The sequence below is a fragment of the Triticum urartu genome, chromosome 2A (assembly GCF_056163025.1).
Source record: "Triticum urartu cultivar PI428250 chromosome 2A, HENAU_Tu73, whole genome shotgun sequence".
Lineage (NCBI taxonomy): Eukaryota > Viridiplantae > Streptophyta > Magnoliopsida > Poales > Poaceae > Triticum > Triticum urartu.
In genome coordinates this window covers 762,093,032-762,113,732 of record NC_141874.1, presented here as the reverse complement: position 1 = coordinate 762,113,732, position 20,701 = coordinate 762,093,032, and the positions used below count along the sequence as shown (strand labels likewise).

The following is a 20,701-nucleotide window of genomic DNA, read 5'->3' as shown; positions in this document are numbered from 1 at the left end:
AGCTGAAATAGTTGTTCGGCTTTGGCCTTTCCGGCCATAGCTGATCCACAACATACCTCATGGCGAGTCCGGACAACTTATTCAGTTCAGCTCATTCGGCTAGATGGTCAGTCAATGAAAGCGGACGCTCTGGAACGTGGAATCGCGTCCAGAACAGCTTGTCCACTTCACGATCTGTCTGACCTTGGAAGTACTTGGCCGCATCGGCAGCGCTCGCCGCCAAATCCATATACGCATCTGCCGAACTCCACAGCCGATCCAGAGGGGCATATCGTGGATCTCCGAACTTCCTCCGTAACATGAAGGGTTTCCCAGCCGCAATATCCCCGGCTTCCCGCAGCTCCTCCTTCTTCGCTCTCGTAGCAGAACGGGTGTCTTTGTCCGCCGCCGCGGCCTTCTCAAGGTCCGTTACCTTTGCTCCGTTTTATTTCTCAAGGACCCAGCAACGGTCGGCAGTGTCTTTTAATTCTACGGCCATCTTGGCCATCTTCTCCTGGCTCTTGCAATGTACGACCTTCTCGGCTTTCAACTCTTCGGTCGCCTTCAAAGCAGCCGCATTACTAATCCTAGCTTATTCCTTGGCTCGGGCAAGTTCCGCCTGCAAGGCTTCCACGGTGGCAGCTCCATCTGCAGTCACAACATATTAAAGATACTGGCATTATGCTGCTCTTACTATGTGGCATTCACCGGATAATAACACTTACCCTGTGCCTCGTCAAGCCTCTTGTTAACAAGCTCGATGTCGGCATCTGCCGCATCCAGTTGCCGTTTTAATTTGGCAAACTCACTAGTCCGGCTAGCCACCGGAGCTTCCACCACCTGCACATAGGGGCAGTCTGGTTATTGCCTAGGAATATGATCCTCTGTTCGCCGCCGTTCTCGATGACAACCAGAGTCTCAGGGGCTACTATCTACACAGGGCACACCTAACATGTGCAGTACTATCACATATTACCTCACGTACCTCAAAGCCCGTCAGTAGACTCATAAAGGCTTCATGTAATCCGCTTTCGGCGAAGGAGATTCTCTCCATCACCGTACCCATCAGCATACGGTGTTCTTCTGAGATGGCCGCTCGCCCCACCAACTCCCTCAGAACGTCCGACCGCACACCAGACGGTGATGGACTCTTTTGTATGCTCTCTTCGGGAGCCAGACACTGGGGACTTCGAGGGTCTACAGGATTATCTTCTGGCCTCACCAGATCCAGAGAGGCCCTCCGTGACGACACTTCGGGGTCGCCCGCTTCTGGAGCGGAGGAGTCCAGGGGAGGCGTTTCGCTCTCCATCATCTCTGGAAGAAGATCCCCTGAAGACGAGCTCATTTGAGAGGGGCCAAGGCCCGAACTGCAAGATATATGCGGTGGTTATTTTCTCAGAGAAAAAAGATAGCATACCTTTACTATTAAAGTATTTTGGATCACTTATGACTCGTTCGAGGGCTGATCCCCCCGCGGACTTTGTGCGGAAAAAGCACCCCCCGAGGCAGGACCCTCTGTGGGAGACTTCTTCTCCCGTTTGGAGGCTTCGGCTTACGGATACTCAGAAGCAGTCCTTTTCCTCCCCTGGTCGTCCTCCTTCGTGGAGACGCTTGTTCCCTCGGTTGGAACGGGTGGCAATGGGGGCCCGCGTCCGCCCGTATTATCCCCCCCGGTATCTTCCTTCAAGGGCTCCGGGCAAGGTGCGACCTCGAGCATCTTTTCCAATACCGGATTTTCCAAACCCTCAGGGAGGGGGGCCAAGCACCGAATCATCTTCGCCTTTGTTAGCCAGTCCTGGTCGAAAAGCGAACTCTCAGAAATAACTTCGAATAAAAGACAGTGTGTTCGGCTAGAGGGTTTCTTACTTGTTCGGCGGCGCGGTTACTGCTCAGGCCCGCGTCCTCGGTAATATCCACACATTCTACTTGAGGTCCGAAAAATGACTTGTACATCTCCTCGTGCGTCAAGCCGAGGAAACTTTGAATGGCACGTGGTCCCTCTGTGTTGAACTCCCACAAGCGAAGGGGCCGGCGTTTGCAAGGCTGGACTTGACGAACCAGCATAACTTGTATTACCGCAACCAAATTAAAATCTCCCTCGAAGAGATCTCGGATGCGGCTTTGCAGTATAGGCACGTCCTTGGCTGGACCCCAGCTCAGACCCCTGCTAATCCATGACATCAGTTGTGGTGGGGGGCCCGAGCGGAAAGCGGGGGCAGCCGCCCACTTGGCACTTCTGGGAGCCGTGACGTAAAACCACTCCCGTTGCCATAATTAGGACACCTCTGGAAAGGAACCTTTCGGCCATGGAGCTCCTGCCATCTTGCCTATTGATGCACCTCCGCACGATGCATGTTATCCCTCGATCATCTTCGGCTTTACTTCAAAGGTCTTGAGCCATAGGCCGAAGTGAGGGGTAACGCGGAGGAAGGCCTCACACACGACAATAAATGTCGTGATGTGGAGAAAGGAGTCCGGAGCTAGATCGTGGAAATCTAGCCCGTAATAGAACATCAAACCCCTGACGAAAGGATCCAGAGTGAGGCCTAGACCTCGGAGGAAGTGGGAGACGAACACAACGTTCTCGTTGGGTTCGGGAGTAGGGACGATCTGCCCTCGAGCAGGCAGCCGATGCGAAACCTCGGCGGTCAGATATCTGGCCTCCCTCAACTTCTTAATGTCCTCTTCCGTAACGGAGGAGGGCGTCCATCGGCCTTGAAGGCTGGATCCGGACATGGTTGAAGATCCGGAGCACCTAACCTGGGCTTTGGGTGTTAGAACTTGAGGCGGGGGAAGGGTTCGATTGAGCACGAGAGGGAAAAATCGAAAACCTTGTCCCCTTATAAAGAGGGTGAATATCAAGTGTTGTCTCCGTAGCCGTTTGGGACTTGCCTATAATCTAGGAGTCCTAGACACGGTTGGGTTACCCACGACCGCATTAATGAGAATCCCGTAATTAGGGAAACACGATCTCCGCTTCGGCAAGACGTGTCAAGAAACCGCCTCGCGTTATGTGTGGAGCTGGTTAAAAGAAACGGTTCAAATAATCACCGGGCCATGACATAACGTCATGTTGCCAAAACAAGCCAGCAAATTAGATCTGCGGAAAAATTATTCTCTCTGCGGTGGAATGTGGAACTTATTTTGCAGGGTCGGACACTATCCTCGTATTCAAATTCTTCTATGATGTATTCGGAGAAGGAACCCGCCTTGCAATGCCGAAAACAATACTGCGCGCCGGACTCATCGTCATTGAAGCCTGGTTCAAGGGCTACTGAGGGAGTCCTGTATTAGGGGGTCTCCGGACAGCCGGACTATCTCCATTGGCCGGACTGTTAGACTATGAAGATACAAGATTGAAGACTTCGTCTCGTGTCCAGATGGGACTCTACTTGGCATGGAAGGCAAGCTAGGCAATACGTATATGGATATCTCCTCCTTTGTAACCGACCTTGTGTAACCCTAACCCTCTCCGGTGCCTATATAAATCGAAGGGTTTTAGTCCGTAGGACAACAATCACAACATACAATCATACCATATGCTAGCTTCTAGGGTTTAGCCTCTCTGATCTCGTGGTAGATCTACTCTTGTAACACCCATATCATCAATATTAATCAAGCAGGACATAGGGTTTTACCTCCATCAAGAGGGCCCGAACCTGGGTAAAACTTCGTGTCCCTTGCCTCCTGTTACCATCCGGCCTAGACGCACAGTTCGGGACCCCCTACCCAAGATCCGCCGGTTTTGACACCGACACTGGGCATCTTCATCCCATCTCTATTTCTATGGAGCATTGCGTCGAGCAGCTTGTGAGCAGCTGAGCTCGTGCGAACTGGGAGGACCATGGCCATGGCAGCCGAGCCCTTGCTCAAGCTAGGCGTAGCCTAGCTCGTCATCCAGATTCTCATCTCCCTTTCCCTTCGTGTGGAGCTCGCTCCCATCCTCCAGCCCGCTCCCCGTTGTCGTCCGAGAGCTAGCCGTCGACGCTGCTCCGCACTAGCATGGCCACCACCATAGTTTCGTCGAGACACGGTGTCCTAGAGCTTTGTCTCCTCACTCTCGTCATCCTTGAAGACAAATATGAGCGAAGACGGCGCAGAATGACCGGATCGACCATGTCTTCAACCTCGGAGCCGCCGGTCGTCGCCGTCGAATTCAATACTTTCATAGCACCCCTGACCTCGCCAGTCTGCTCATATGAATCGCCATGAGCTCCTCTCCTTTTACCCCTTTCTCCCGTTGTCAAATACGTTCCGTAACTAATTCCTCCACCATGTCGGTGAGCTCCGGTCGTCGTTCCTCTCTGTCGTCATTGTTTGAGCACGAATTGATTGTGCCTAAGCACTGTACTAAGATCATGGAGCTCCAGCGATACCATCTAGCTTCTTAGCTCGCTCGCTTGCAAGCTGTAACTCGACGCTCATGCAAGCCCGAGCTCCGCCGCCGCCCAACTCGCCACCGTCAACGCTGCTGGACACTCTAGCATCTTACCGTTGGCACGGCCGCCACCGGCGGGCCCTTCCATGCCTCCTCCCTTTCCTCTCGAAGGCCATCTCCCGCCAACGCACCCGCATGCTTGCCTCTGCTCCGGATCAGCCGCCGCAGGGCAGAGTAACAGAGGAGGAAGAAGAAGATAAAAGGAGTATAAGAGGATGAGTGGCTGACTGATGGGTCCCCTGTCCACCTTAGTGGGTCAAACATTGACTTAGATTAGTCTTTGCCACGTCGCCTTGATAGGCGGGACCCACTTGTCGGTTTTGCTGTTTTCATGATCAAATTCCAGCATCAGTGCTCCGCGTTAGTCGTTACGCATTAGGCGCAGTTTCGGTGGTTTTTTGTGCCCTGTTTCAAATCTGGTATCAAGTTGTTACCCTAGGTTCAAGTGTGGTGGTTTGGGGAAAATAACTCGTCTCATGTCGAACTATTCAAATTTATGGCAGGTACTATAAGTTAGACGTTATGGTTGTTAAGCATTTTGATTTGATTAATCACCTGCCGGTTTTTTGTGTGCATAGGTTGATATGCCTTCCCTTGGTTTTACTCAAGTTTCGTTCTTGTAGCAGATTCATTCTTTGTTCCTTTTCTTTACACAAAGTAAAATCAGATAGTTTAGGCAAACGAAAAAGATGACCATCAGGCCTGGTGAGTTTTTTCACTTACGTAATTCAAGTAGTGCCGAAGTATAGATCTTAACAAAAAGGAAATCCTAGCAAATAACCACCGGAAGTTCAGTAGACTAAAAATGATGGAGCTGAGTAATGGGCAGTAATGTAGTTTGATGGATGTATAACGCGCTTGGAACTCTTGTCCCATAAGTCCAACTTGGATCACTGTCGGTGTCAAAGATAGAGAGGACAAGTAATGAAGTAAAAATAATGTTTCGTACTTGTCCATAATGGCATGGAATTCATGTCTACAGCTGTTGTGGCCATCCCGCCATGAAACTATTAATAGTACTCCATATTTGCAAAGTGAAATGCCTGGCCATTGAACTGCCTGGACGTCCTGCTCTTGGTTCTTGATGGGCCTCTGCCTTGGATGAATAAAAAGCAGTGATGCCATGTAAAGAGACATCCTACGGTTAGGGTTTTGTCTCACCTGTTACCAGGGGAGCAACTAGTTAACGAGCGCTCCTTCGGGAGCCTCGCAACGATCAGCGCCATTTGGCGCGCTCTCAGCCATTCGCCACGTGTTGCGCTCTGGACGCTCCCTCTGGATTTTATTTTATTTTATTTTTCTGCATGCGTTTTTGGCTTTTTAAATAGTTTTTTTGGGTTTTTTCGACGTTTTGGTTTTCTCTCGGTCTTCCTTAGCTTTTCGATAAAAAAAATTCGAAATTTTTTTGCACGAAAAAAACGCGTTTTCTTTCTTTCGCGAAAGTCATGGTTTTTTTTCGCAAGAGCCACGTTTGTGCTTTAGCGAGAGTCACGGCCGCGCCTTTCGGAAACGAAAAAAAATGCGTTTTCTGTTTTTTTTCTATTGCGAGAGTCACGGTTTTGCTTCCGCGAGAGGCACGGTTTTGCTTCCGCAAGAGTCACCGCCGTGCCTCTCGGAAAGGGAAAAACAAGACGTGTTTTCTGTTTTTTTTTCTTTCGCGAGAGTCACGGTTTTGCTTCCGCGATAGGCACGGTTGTGCTTTCGTGAGAGTCACGGTCGTGCCTCTCAGAAAGGGAAAAAATACGTGTTTTCTGTTTTTCTTTCTTTCGCGAGAGTCACGGTTTTGCTTCCACGAGAGGCACAGTTGTGCTTTCACGAGAGTCACAGTCGTGCCTCTCGGAAACGGGAAAAAAACGCGTTTTCTGTTTTTTTTCCTTCCACGATGAAAGGATCGATATGGTTGACTAGAGGGGGGGTGAATAGGCAACTAACAATTTTTAACTTTTCTTTCCCAAATTAAACTTTGCATCAAAGTAGGTTGTCTAGATGTGCAACTAGGTGAGCAACCTATATGATGCAATGACAACAAACAAACAAGCAAGTAAGAGAAGTAACACTAAAGAGCTTGCACAAGTAAAGGTAAGAAATAACCAAGAGTGGATCCAGTGAAGACGAGGATGTGTTACCGAAGTTCCTTCCTTTTAAGGGGAAGTACGTTTCCGTTAGAGCGGTGTGGAGGCAAAATGCTCCCCAAAAAGCCACTAGGGCCACCGTATTCTCCTCACGCCCTCACACAATGCGAGATGCCGTGATTCCACTATTGGTGCCCTTGAAGGTGGCGACCGGACCTTTACAAACAAGGTTGGGGCAATCTCCACAACTTAATCGGAGGCTCCCGACAATACCACGAAGCTTCACCACAATGGACTATGGCTCCGTGGTGACCTCAACCGTCTAAGGTGCTCAAATACCCAAGAGTAACAAGATTCGCTAGGGATAGGTGGGGGAATCGAAAATCTCTTGGTGGAAGTGTAGATCGGGGCCTTCTCAACCACTCCCGAGCAAATCAACAAGTTTGATTGGCTAGAGAGATAGATCGGGCGAAAATGGAGCTTGGAGCATTAATGGAGATTGAGAGAGAAGAGGTAGGTCAACGGGGAAGAAGGGGACCCCCTTTTATAGTGGGGGCAACAATCCAACCATTGCCCCACAGAACAGCCCCGCAGAGGGTGGTAGTACCGCTTGGGGGGCGGTACTACCGCTGAGCCAGCGGTACTGCCGCTCCAACTAGCGGTACTGCCGCGGAGAGGAGAGAAGCAGGGACCTGGACCCAGAGCGGTACTACCGCGGTGGTAAGGGCGGTACTACCACTGAGAAGCGGTACTACCGCCTCTACTGCCGCAACTAGTGCCGCAAAACCCGACACGAGAAAAAGAGCCCTCGAGTCGAGGCGGTAGGAGCCAGACAGGCTAGCGGTAGTACAGCTGCGGAGTCACCGGCGGTACTACCGCTGAGGAGCGGTACTGCCGCTTGTGACCCCTCAGCGGTACTACCGCTAGGTAGCACGGTACTACTGCTGGGACCCAGACAAGACACAAAAGGGAGAAAAGATCTCTCCATTGAAGTGGAAGTCGAGGCGGTAGGGCCAGGCAGGCCAGCGGTAGTACAGCTGCGGAGTCACCGGCGGTACTACCGCTGCGGAGCGGTACTGCCGCTTGTGACCCCTCAGCGGTACTACTGCTGTGTAGCGCGGTACTACCGCTGGGACCCAAACAAGACACACAAGAGAGAAAAGATCTCTCCATCGAAGCGGAAGAGCTCTGAGGGTGAGAAGCGGAAGTGTACGTGTTGATTCCACCCAAGCAATACGACAGCGGAACCCCTCTTGATAGTACGGTGCCCTCTACGCAACTAGACCACCGAAGAAGAAATGAAAGAGCTACACCGTCTTGAATGACACTCTGAGGGGAGGAAATCATCTCGTGCCAAGGATGAATCTCTGAAACGCTCAAAGCACACGATTAGTCCGCAAACACGTTGTCATCAATCACCAAAACCACATCGAGAGAGATATGCCTCAACACACGAGAGTCACGGTTTTGCTTCTACAGGAGGCACAGGTGTGATTTTGCGAGAGGCACGGGCGTGCCTCTTTCGGAAAGGGAAAAAACCGTGCTCTTGGTTTGGTTTTTTCACCCGGTTTTTTTCGTCCGGTTTTTTTCATGAAAAAAAAGTTTGTCAAAACCTATCAACATGGGATCTAGTTTTAAAGATCTCGACGCGAGGAATCCAATGATGAAAACGATTCAAGATTTGGACGCATGGTTTAAAAGATAAAACGTTTTGAATAAACGGATCTACGAAAAAAGGGAAAACTCCCAGGTTGTGACAAGTGGCGCGCTGCATCTGTACCACTTGTTACAACCTGAGAAAGTGGAGTGTTCTTTGCAACGAGTACTCCTTAATTAGTAATTTCGTGTTACCAGCGTCCTATTTAGTACGTAGGCCGATGAATACCAACCAAACGCACACACTTGCGCAACAAACGAAATTTATTGGGCTGGCCCAGTTTAGCTGTGTGCTTCCCACCAGTTTTCAGAAGGTTCTGGAACCTTCCCACACATGTTTTTCTTTCATTTTTTTCTTTTATGCTTTGCTTTTTTATTCTCATTTTATTTTTTCGTTTTTATTTTCCTGTTGTCTTTCTATGCTTACTTTTTATTTCACAAATATTTTCAAAATTCTTGAAGATTTTTCAAATGGTGGATATTTTTTTTGAAATTAGAAAAGATGTTGCAAATTCATTAAAAAAATTAAATCATGAACATTTATGAAATACAATGACATTTTCATAATTGTTGAACATCGCCTGTAATTCGAGAACATTTTACTGAAATTTGCAAAAAAATTGACATTAGTTAATATTTTTTGAAGTTGAAAACATTTATTGAAATTCATGAACAATTTTTCCAATGCAATTGTGAATATTTGTAAATCGGAGACCATTTCTTAAAATTTATGAACATTTTTAATTTCTTGAACATATGAAAAATTTCGAACATTTTTGAATATACGTGAACATTTTTTGTAATATGGGAATACTTTTCAAACTTACCAATATTTTTTGAATTTTGGAACAGTTTTCAAATTCGTAAATTTTATGTAAGTAAACAAAAAATTATTTCTACTACTCAAAAAGAATGTAAGGTTTAATGTTTCATTTTTTGCACCACCTCTTCGCCTAACCTTCCCTGCATATAATCACCATCTTAGTTTAATTACCTTCAAAACCTTCTCCACTTGAATTTATTTACCAAACTCCTCATCGCCAATAAAGTAAATCACGGGCAAGATATGATAAACATTAATTTACATAATCGTATTAATGTGGGCAGGTAATCACTCCGCTCGTCGGCTGGCCAAAACAGCAGGCGAACGCTCGCTCTATGATGCGTGGGTTTTTCCAGATTTTCGGTAGCCTGGCTCATCGTTAATCCTTCACAATTGACCAGTCTAAGTTGACCGATCCACAGATAACGGGATGAATGCTCACCGTTAACTTTCCGAGAGAGAAAATGAGACTTAAGAAAACAAGAAATTAAAAAAATGTTTATGCATTTGAAAAACATTCACAGGCTCAAAAATAGTTTGTGGATTTTAAAAAATTATATAAATTCGAAAAATAAAAAGCTCACAAAAATGATAAAAGTTCATCAATTTCTTTTCATGAAATAGGAAAAATTCATGGATTTCGAAAAAAGTTCACAGATTGAAAAATGATTTGCAAAAAGTTCATCAACTTTGCAAAAAAGTTCATGGATATGAAAATATTTGCATGGAACTAGAAAAGGTTCATCGATTTTGAAAAGAAAGTTCACATATTATGCAAAACTTTGCAAAAAGTTCATCAACTTTGCAAAAAAGTTCATGGATATGAAAATATTTGCATGGAACTAGAAAAGGTTCATCGATTTTGAAAAGAAAGTTCACATATTATGCAAAACATGTTCATGAATTTGGAAAAGTCCATCAATATTTCCAAAAATTTAACAGTCTTGAGAAAAGTTCATTAGAAAGTTATCAAAAAACTTTAAAAAATTGTGTAATTTGAAAAAACTTCATTTACGAAAAAAGAAAATAAGAGAAAGGAGAAAGAAAACTAAAATGAAAAAGCAAGTAAAAACGGAAGAAAAACCTGACAAATAAAACCAAAAGGAAAAGAAAACTAGAGTCCTCTTTATAGTGTTACAAGTTGACATACTACAAAGAAGTTGAAAAAAGTGGGTAGTCACGGAAGGTGATGTGTCCCAGCTGATTATCGCGGTTAGTACAGAAATGTGAGGACCAGAGAATGAATCCCACATATGCACATTTTTGTGAGGTTTGAAAAAACGAAAAAACATGTAAATGGTCCAAGCCCAGACCGGAGAGGGGGGGGGGGGGGGGGGGGGGGGGATGTGCGCTGGTTTGTGGAATGAGCTGTATCTGGCGCTGAGGGCAAAATATGGGAAATGGGGCGTTAATTGATGTGGGTCGCGTCTAGCGCTTGGTAACGGGGCTGGCCCATAGACTGTTCTGTGCGGTTTTTATTTTTTATTATTTGTTCAACTATATTTATTTATATTACTGAAATGGAAAAATGTTATAATGAGAACTTTAAAACGTTCATCGCACATTCAAAAAATATAAATGCAGTGTTAAAATAAGGTCATGTGACTTTTATAAAATGTTGGTAGCATTTAAAAAAAATAAGTTTGTGACATTTATAAAATGTTCACATGTTTCAAACCAATAGTAATGAATTTTTGAGAAAATGTTTGCATAATTCAAAAAATATTGATGGTATCCAACAAACATATGTGATATAGAAAAATAAGTTCGCGCATTTCAAAAAATGTTCATGACTTCTAAAAAAAGTGTGTACAATATAAAACATTTCTTATGTAATTCAAGATAAATGTGGATGGCAATGGAAAAATGTAGAGAATTTTAAATAAATAGTCATAGTTTCAAAAATATGTTCTGGTCATTTAATAACAATGTTTATACAATGTAATAAATGTTATATTTCGTCTCAATTAAAAAAATGTTGAATTCCTATTCCTATCTATGAACTTTAGTAGTTCATGTCATAACCCATGTTCAACTCTAAAGCCTGAACTGATTTGGTTAGTTATGTGCAGCTCGTAGTTGCTAATGTTGCGCTGTTTGTGAGTCAAACCACCCAATTTTCATATATTGTTAATAGATGCTTATGTGTATGGATATCAAGTGAAAGCTTTGTTTCAAATCATCTACATCTTTTCTTTCCTTGATAACACAACTAGTCATGAGTGACACCACTAGTCATCAGTGTGCTACATTTTCATGTTCTCTATTTACTATATAACTAGTAGACAAATATCCTAATAATTTCAGTCTTCTAAAACTATTGCATGTTTGAAATATTCCCCTCGTATACATCCAAGAAGCGCATGCAATTTTTACTTGCCAAGAAAGAACAATTGTCTATTTGCTCCTTTCATGGTTGTGTGCATATGTGTTGTTGTAGGCTAGATTGTTCTTGTGCTATATGTGCTTTCCTTTTCAACACCGAGGTACCTTATAATGCTTATATGACAAACTGCATTATCTTGACATGTAAATGAAGGTGTTAACTAGGACCAAACCATTGTATAGCTTGTGCTATTTACTGCTTTAACCTCTGAGTTGTGTGTAGACATGAACATTTGTTTGTTGGGGAAAAAACTGCATGTTTGAGCTTAATTAGCTCAATTGGCTACTGTTTCAGGTTGATTAGATTGTGCTAAATGCAGTTCATGCTGCAGTAGAACTAAACATACCCTCAAATCTAAGGGGATGGTGTTGAAGAACTTGAGATGCAACCAACCTCCAAATCTTGGGCTCCAGGATGACAAGGAGGTTCAGTTTTCCTTCACTCGCTATTACCTGCACTTTGCCGCTCATGGACGGTTAACTAAACCATAACTTGGGGTTTCTTTTGATTCTGGGTATTTTCTTCTTGATTCATCGAGGTATGCTAGATTGGCTGCAACCACCTCAAAAGTTTTTGTTGTACATTGGCATGCTAGATTCATTATGTTACATGATACACATGCTTTTGCAATACATAGATGGTTGAATTGCAATGCACATGTTTTGGTACACCCGCTGCTGCTATATAGAGTTGCTTGAATGGTAATGTACACAAACACTGCCACTATTGCAGATCAAAGTAGTTAACAACTATTGTTGTGAGTGAGATTTTTCATATATATGATCCAGGTTCAATCCATTCAAAGAGAAGTCTGCAAGTCTCTGATTAGTTAACTATATGATTGTAAACTCCTAAAGAAGTCTAGTGTGTAATGCCCTTACCAGCCATAACAGGTTCACTACTGGTAATACTTTTTGGTTGTTGTTACCCTGCAAGTAATTCAATGATGGGAGATCTCAAATTGATGTTGGATATTCACCCCTTCCAACATGGCTTGTGTCATGTGTCAAATGCTCCAAATTGGATGGATGGTCATCCTGCTACATGAAGATCTATTTTTTTGTTTTATAGTTCTGCACTATATATGGTACTCAGTTTATTCTCTGAACAAACCCCCATTGATACCTAGGTTCTACAAATAAACTTTAGTACTTGTGAATGCATATTTTTCCCTTTTGAGCAAATGAAGGATTCATTAGAAACTTGACTAGTTGATGTATCTTGCCACTTTTGAGCAGACGGTTCTCTTGTTTGTATGTAGCCTTGATTGTCTCTTGTGATCGTTGATGCGGGCCGCCTAGCACCAATTCGACTATGGTGATCATATTGATCGTGCAGTCAGTGACCTAGTATAGCTCGTAAGCACAATTGGTCCTCTCCTCTCTCTCCTCTCTCCTCTCTCTCTCTCTCTCTTTCTACCATATGCGTGTACAACATGTAAACATCAGGCCCCCTTATCATAAACATCATAACAATGAAATTGTACTTCTGCTAAACATCATAGCAAAAAAAGACAATCAAATACCTTTTTTAGGGAGGACAATCACATACCTTTTTTGTAGAACAGGACAATCAAACACCTAAGGAATTGGTGAAAGCATAATGGGGTGTGCATTGCTTCGCGAATGATATATATCTCGTTTATAGCGAGGATATCATCAGCCATCAGACGTCCTGCGCGATTTGCGGAAGCTAACGGATGGAATAGCCGAGCATTACGATCAAATACCTTTTTAGCATAAAAAGGACAATCAAATACCTTTTTTTTGGGAGGACAATCACATACCTTTTTTTAGAACAGGGCAATCAAATACCTAAGGGATTGGTGAAAGCATAATGGATGATATGGCGGAAGCCTCGTGGGCTAGCTTTGCTGGTGGGCTGATCTGATCGTTTTCTTAGGCGTGCATGCTTCGCGAATGATATATATCTCGCTTATAGTGAGGATAACATCCATCTCGCATGAAGTGTTCGGGCATATGGGATGCCCCCGTTAACGCGGTTTCTGGCTCCGAAACTGGATTGCTTGGTCGCTACACTTAGTCGCTTGTTGCTATGGAATGTTTTTCTTCTTCTTTCCTGTGCAATGGTTGCACTGGTTTTATCGGTCATTTCTTTCTTTCTTTTGTATTTTTTCTTTTGGTTTTTTGTTTCTTTCTCTGTTCATTGGTTTTCCTGATTTCCATAGTGTTTCCTTGTTTAGCGTCGGTTTCTTCAGCTTTTCTTCTTCTTCCTTTTTCCCTTTATTTTCTATTGTTTTTTTCTTGGGGTTCCTTTTGTTTTCTCACTGGTTTTCTTTGGGTTTGCTTTTTTCTTTAATATAAGTTTGATTTTCTTTGTTTTTCACTGGCTTTCTTTCACTTTACTTTCTTTTTCCATTTTACTTTGGTTTTCTTTTGTTTCTTTCTTCGTTTCATTGTTTTTCTTTTTGTTTCTTTGTTAAATTTTATCGCTATTTTGAAATGTGTCTACATTTCTTTGTTACACAATATAGATTTTCATTGTGCATGTGAAACATTTTTTTGATACACATTGAACATTATTAAACACACGATGTACATTTAATTTTTTTTATTTTTGAACACTTTTTTGAATTCATGGTCAACATTTTTCATATACACAAGTCTATATTTTTCGTATACACCAGGTATATTTTTTAATACATGTTTAACAGTTTTAAATACATGATCAATATTTTTTCAAATATATGTTTTGATGTAGTTTTCTTTTTCATACACATTATTCACTTTTGGTATACATATAAAACATTTTTATAAATATTTGAACAATTTTCAAATACATAAGTAACATTTTTTGAAACATATATTTTGATTAACGTTTTTGTAAACATATATTCAGGTTCTGTAGACTGCTGTAGTACACTGTTCTAATTCAGTAGAACAACATATTGCTCCGCTGATAATATGACGGCATAAGAATGTCATTTTACACAAAGTCACAAAAATAAAAAAATTAAAGAGAAGAGAAAAAGGTCCAGCCTTCACCTCCTGATATAAATTAAAAGAAATGAACACCGCAGCCTTTCCTTTAGTCCCTCCTGGTCTGAAGGACTTAAAAATGCAAATGGACAATGATGCCTCTCATTTTATCTCTCCTGAGTCTTCCCAGTCGACAAAAGAAAAACAGGCGCAGACACAACCTGGAGTGCCATAACGGACCAAAAGTAAAACGTAGAGACAATGACAGCAATGGGCCGACGCAAGCGACACAGGCGCAGACACGGACGCTCGACCGGAAACAGAGGCTCGCATGAAAAATCAAGCACAAATAGATCAAACAGTGATGGACTTAAATGTGAAATAAATATATTACATCTAGATGTAAGATAGCAATTTCCTATATTTTTTGCGACTGCATCAACGTTTTGCTCGTCAAATATGTATCAAGATTTGACCTAAAATACGATGATAACTAGACGGACATAGTAATTAAGCAATTCACTGTGTGCATACTGATGAAGGCAAGTATGCATTCCACATTGCCCGGACATAAGAGATATGGACAAAAAACTTAATGTTAATTAGGTAATTTGTTACAATTGACAAAAAGAAAAATTCAATCTTATAACAAATAATTAACCAGATTGGACTAGAAACGACGTGGACGAGCCATGGCCGGCGGCGCCATGTGGTGAAAAGAGATTGACGTCAGATTTGGAGCTTGCTCATGCCGAAGTCCCCACTGGTGTGCACCTCCCGCACTGTCCGGTCATACTCGTCCTCGCGGTACTCCTCCTCCTCCCCCTCCTGGTTGCCGTCCTCCTCGTCGGAGGCCTCGCCGTCGCCCGTGCCCTAGCCGTACCCAGACACCGGCTTGTCAGGCTTGGGCACCGTCTGTGCCTCCTGCACGATCATCATGATCTCCTCCACGCTCTGCGCCGAGTAGGCCGGCGCGGGCGCGGGCACCGCCGCGGCACCATTGGAGGAGGCCGTCGCGCTCGCGCCGACACCGGCGGCGCTGTCGTTGGAGGAGGGAGCGACGTCGACGTGCCGACGGTTGTAGTAGGCCTGTCGCGCCTCCTCCTTGAGCTCTCGCGGCAAGTTCTTGAGAAACCAGGGGTGCGCCTTGATCTCGGCCATGGTGATGCGCTTGCGCGGGTCGGCGACGAAGATGCTGCAGAGAAAGTGGCGGTAGGTTTCTGAAGATTAGAACCGCCATGATTGATTAGAAGAAACAGAGGAGGAAGAAGAAGAAGAATCAAAAAACCTTTGAGTATCCGAAGTCGCAGATCTTGAGGCGTGGCGCGGAGCTGCCGTCGAGGAGGGTGTTCTCGAGCTTGAGGTCGCGGTGGCAGATCTGCATGGCGTAGTTCCACGGTGTTTTATCTCATAATTTGTTACAATCTACTCACTAAGTTTCACGTACATGTTGATCACTATGGCTATTATCTCACAGTCTCTAGAAGCAAATCTTCTTCACTAGATTTCCTTGAGGTGTTGCGTCATAACTAGACATAGTTCCACAGTGTGTTTTTTCAGCAAAAGAACTTCTAGAAGAACTATTTGCAACCTAAAAAACTTGAAACAGGCTAAAAACTGGCTAAATTTTCTCTAAATAGGATAATCTGGATGAAAACTCATTAATAGGGTAGTTAGTGCAAAATATTTAAAATTATGAGGTAAAAATCTGGAATTTACTCATATTTGTAATATTTAGTTTGTAGTCCAATGCGCGCGTATCATCGAATAATGCAATTTGGTTGTGCCTATTTTGTAACATAAGTTATATTTTGTTTATACTTCTGAATATATTTTGTTTAACTTTCTTCGGTGTTGCTGACTGTTGTATAAACAACTCTAGTCTTAAAAAACTAATTCAAAATTCAAATCAGCAGGTTCTGTTTTTTTATCAGTTAGAAACCGAAAAGAATATTTGTTTAACTCCATGTGGTTAATTTTTCCAACACTAGACATTGGTAGGAACAAAAAAAGTGTAATATCAAGGTTAATCCAATCCTCGTTGATATACTAAAATTTTATATTTATTTATAATTTATTTTTCTCAAATTAAAATATTATATTGTATAATTACATAACTCAGTCAGCATAATTGTGCACACCATTGTTGAAAATATCAATGATGGTATTTTTGCTATGTAATTATAATTTTTACCATTAAACATACATTTTGGATGTGCTAAATTTGAGTAATATTTTGTGACAAAATTTATATTTAGTTTTTGGAGACATTGTAATTTTAAAGAAGTCTTTAAACGAAAAAGTTAAATGTGACGATGTAAAGAAAGACTAAACAGGGCATCCGCCTGATTAATTTGTCTTAATTAATGAGTTTTTTGGATGGCTAATCGAATGAGTTATAGTGTATATATTTGTGCATGTTTAGGTGTATACTTAGTATCAGTGAATGCCTTTGCAGAGGTCTCTAAGGCATATGTCGAGCAAATATCTTGATACGATTTAATAGCGCATGACTTGGCATAATCAAGTACAAAAATCTAAAGTATAATATATTTGTAAGGAACTTGTTATTTATTCATGGCTAAGTTCTAAATAATTATAATTTGTTACATTAGCAGCCAACCGATGGCAGTCTTCTCAACCTTCTATAATTACGAATATCAATAACTAGACTGGAAGCTTTTTTGTATCAATTTAGAAATAATTAATTCTTAGTGAGCTAATAAATAGAGAAACCATGTACTAAGTTAACTTTTTGTGAGTTATCACAAAAGAAACTTGTTCGATTGACATTATTAAAACTGAATAAATCTTATGAACTAATTAACCATCAAACGTGTTATATGTGGTGTTATAATGCCATGTACAATAGAAGATTGTTTATCTAGACCCTTAGTGAAGGGGAACAATATAAGCACCTATACTAGTATTGCAACCTTCAATGCAAAATGCTACTACTACGCTTAGATAATCAACATAGACTAATAAATCACTTGAGCGCTAGGGGAAAAGTGTTATGATCCTTGCCGCTGGCGTCACATACAGGGAATTCAGATCATAATTTGGGTACAACATGGATACAATCAGAGAAGTCTTCTGGGAGGAAGAAGCAAAAGGAAGGGAAAAGTGGTTTCAACCACACAAAGTTCAACGTCGACGCCCTTATCAGGCAACAGGCAGGGCACATATAGGTTCCGTACATGGGCCAAGCCCGACACAAATTATGCTCACAGGCCCAATCACTGGACCGACTACTACTATTACTAGCCCATGGCTCAGGTCATGGGCTCATGGCACAAAGTTAAGCGTCAGGTGCCAGATTTGGATTGGAAATAAAACCCATGCTAGCAGGAGTACCGGGGATTTCTCAAAAAAAAAGGTAGGAGTACCGGGAATGTTTTTCGTAGCACCTACATTGGAGATGACCTAAGAAACTTTTTTTTAGAAAAGCATCAGATCTATTACAAAGTCCATCGGAAGTACAAAACATTTCGATCATAATAAAAATTACTCCCTCCGTTTCAAAATAGATGACCCAAATTTGTATAAAGTAAGTATAAAGTTGAGTCATCTATTTTGGAATGGAGGGAGTACATCAAGATTTCGGGACCACCGAACGACCACCACTGCCGCTAGAACGAGCCGCTGACGCGCCGCTATCGCTGCACCCCTACTTGGAACTTGTTATTGAATCGTTGGCATACTGCTATACTGGTGTTTCAATGGTCAGATATGTCTTACAAGTTCTAGTACTGCTTATATATTGGGTCAGACCATTGACTAATAGCATGACATTCACCGTTAATTTGTTTGTTCTCAAATATTACAAAATAAATTTTACTATGTACTTGATGCTAAGTACGTATCTAACATCTTTAAGACTATTTGTTGAAATCATGACGATGTTGAGAACAAATTATACTATATGTAGTGTAATTTTTCACAAATTTTGGACTACCGTACCCATTGCTGAGATTCACCGAGAGGAACTACAAGCAAGCACCCATTCCACATTTCCACGACAAAAGGGGTTTGAACAAAAAAACTTAATGTTAATTAGCTAATTTGTTACAATTGAGCAAACTTTGACCTAAAATACCATGATGACTAGACAAACATAGTAATTAAGCAATTCACTGTGCTCACACTGACGAGGGCAGGTATGCATTCCACATTGCCCGGGCATAAGAGATTTGAACAAAAACCTTAATGTTAATTAGCTAATTTGTTACAGTTGATAAAAAGAAAAATTCAATCTTACAACAGATAATTAACCAGAGTGGACTAGTAGAAACGACGTGGAGGAGCAATGGCCGGCGGCGCCATGTGGTGAGAAGAGATTGACGTCAGATTTGGAGCTTGCTCATGCCGAAGTCCCCGCTGGCGTGCACCTCCCGCACCGTCCGGTCATACTCGTCCTCGCCGTACTCCTCCTCCTCCCCCTCCTGGTTGCCGTCCTCCTCGTCGGAGGCCTCGCCGTCGCCCGTGCCCCAGCCGTACCCGGACACCGGCTTGTCGGGCTTGGGCACCGTCTGCGCCTCCTGCACGATCTTCATGATCTCCTCCACGCTCTGCGCCGAGTAGGCCGGCGCGGGCGCGGGCACTGCGGCGGCGCCATTGGAGGAGGCCGCCGCGCTCGCACCGGCGGCGCTGCCGTTGGAGGAGGGAGCGACGTCGACATGCCGGCGGTTGTAGTAGGCCTGCTGCGCCTCCTCCTTGAGCTCCCGCGGCAGGTTCTTGAGGAACCAGGGGTGCGCCTTGATCTCGGCCATGGTGATGCGCTTGCGCGGGTCGGCGACGAAGATGCGGGAGAGCAGGTGGCGGCAGGTCTGCGAGACGTGCACGTACTCGGGGATCTTGTACTGCACCGACATGATCCGGGCGATGGTCTTGCGGAAGTTCTTGGGGTCCTTGGTGTCCTCGAACGGGTAGCCGCCGACGAGCATCACGTAGAGCGTCACCCCGCACGACCACACGTCCGCGTGCTTCCCGTCGTACTCCCGCCGCGAGAGCACCTCCGGCGCGATGTACGCCGGCGTGCCCACCGTCGACTTGGGCCGCGAGTGGAGCACCGACGACTGCATATCAATTTTCCATTTTAGTCAGGTACTAGATTTATGATTCCATCGATCGAGACCAGAGGAAGAAGAGGACCTTTGAGTATCCGAAGTCGCAGATCTTGAGTCGCGGCGCGGGGCTGCCGTCGAGGAGGGTGTTCTCGAGCTTGAGGTCGCGGTGGCAGATCTGCATGGCGTGGCAGAAGCTGACGCCGCAGACGAGCTGCTGGAAGAAGTAGCGCGCCTCGTCCTCGTGGAAGCGGCCGGCGTCGCAGATGCGCTCGAAGAGCTCGCCGCCGGCGGCGTACTCCATGACGATGCCCAGGTGCGTGGGCGTGAGCACCACCTCCTTGAAACGGATGATGTTGGGGTGCCGCAGCGACCGGTGGTTCACGATCTCCCGGAACACGTTCTCGTCGATCTTTTTTGTTTCGTTGCAACCGAGCGAGATTCAGATTCTTGATCAAAAATACATACGCGGACACACAGCCCACGACGCATGAAGGAAGGAACACACGCACGTACCCTGTATCCTCGCTCGATGAACTTCATGGCGACGAGCTCGCGCGTGTCCCGGTTGCGCATCAGCTTGGCCACCCCGAAGTTGCCGGACCCGATCTCCCGGACCGGCTCGTACTTCTCCATGCTCTCTCTCGATGGTTGACTTTGGATCTCTCTCTCGATCGAGCTCCTTCCTTCCTTCTTCCTGATGTGTTCGGCAGAGCAGAGGAGAACAGAGGAAGAAGAAGAGGAGGAGATAAACAGGGTGCGTGGGGGGTGTGTGGACGTGGGGGTTGCTGCAGCTGATGATGAAGATGAGTGGGGAGGGAAGAGGGAGGGAGCAGGTGCGTTGGGTGCGCGGCTGGCCAAGTTATCCTACCACTAATCAATCACATACACTTGTGGAGTAGCAGTATAGTACCTTGCACTGGTTGGAATCAAGCTGAGGGGGACCTGCTCTGATCTGACCTCTCTTAACCTCTCTCTGTCTGAGGCAGCAGCCTCATGGATCTACACCACAAGTGTAAAGTGCACTGTTCTCTTGCTTTGCTGTCTGATGTACATCTACATGCACGCACACTAGGAAAAAGGAAACTTTCTTCAGAGAGATAATTAGCAGGAGTACTAGAAAATTTTGTTGAAGAAAGCTCCCCTTTCCTCTTTGAATTAATGAGTGTGTATAGTACAATTAAGAGATGGCCGTGTTGCTTTCGGGATGAACTGTGGCTTAGGCTAAAGGGCAGTGCTGATGACAGAGCAGCAATGCCAACAGATACCTGAAAGCTCAAAAGTTCCAAAAGCAGATAGATGCGAATCAAATCCTTACATCTGGATATTATTGGAATATGAA

General features: G+C 44.2%; 1 protein-coding gene and 1 pseudogene across 2 annotated transcripts; both read right to left on the bottom strand.

Moving 5' to 3' along the window:
- Positions 1-14,874: 14,874 nt before the first annotated feature.
- LOC125540443 (serine/threonine-protein kinase SAPK5 pseudogene) lies at positions 14,875-16,644 on the bottom strand (annotated as a pseudogene). The gene is made up of 2 exons (XR_015617763.1): positions 15,582-16,644; positions 14,875-15,488 (listed from the first exon to the last, which is right to left on the bottom strand). The product of XR_015617763.1 is annotated as a serine/threonine-protein kinase SAPK5 pseudogene (transcript).
- A 1,797-nt stretch (positions 16,645-18,441) lies between these two features.
- On the bottom strand, positions 18,442-20,260 carry LOC125540441 (serine/threonine-protein kinase SAPK5). Its single transcript, XM_048704059.2, has 3 exons — positions 19,876-20,260; positions 19,448-19,771; positions 18,442-19,371 (listed from the first exon to the last, which is right to left on the bottom strand). The coding sequence occupies exons 1-3, from the start codon at positions 19,993-19,995 to the stop codon at positions 18,640-18,642; spliced, it is 1,176 nt and encodes a 391-aa protein (XP_048560016.1). The 5' UTR covers positions 19,996-20,260; the 3' UTR covers positions 18,442-18,639.
- Positions 20,261-20,701: the final 441 nt, after the last annotated feature.

What these genes read in the sequence shown, in the direction of transcription:
- LOC125540441 (XM_048704059.2), bottom strand. Translation starts at nt 19,995, where the DNA reads ATGGAGAAGTACGAGCCGGTCCGGGAGATCGGGTCCGGCAACTTCGGG. An exon ending in TCATCGAGCGAGGATACAGG is followed by an intron (nt 19,772 to 19,875) that starts GTACGTGCGTGT and finishes GAAACAAAAAAG; the next exon opens with ATCGACGAGAACGTGTTCCG. An exon ending in GCGACTTCGGATACTCAAAG is followed by an intron (nt 19,372 to 19,447) that starts GTCCTCTTCTTC and finishes ATTGATATGCAG; the next exon opens with TCGTCGGTGCTCCACTCGCG.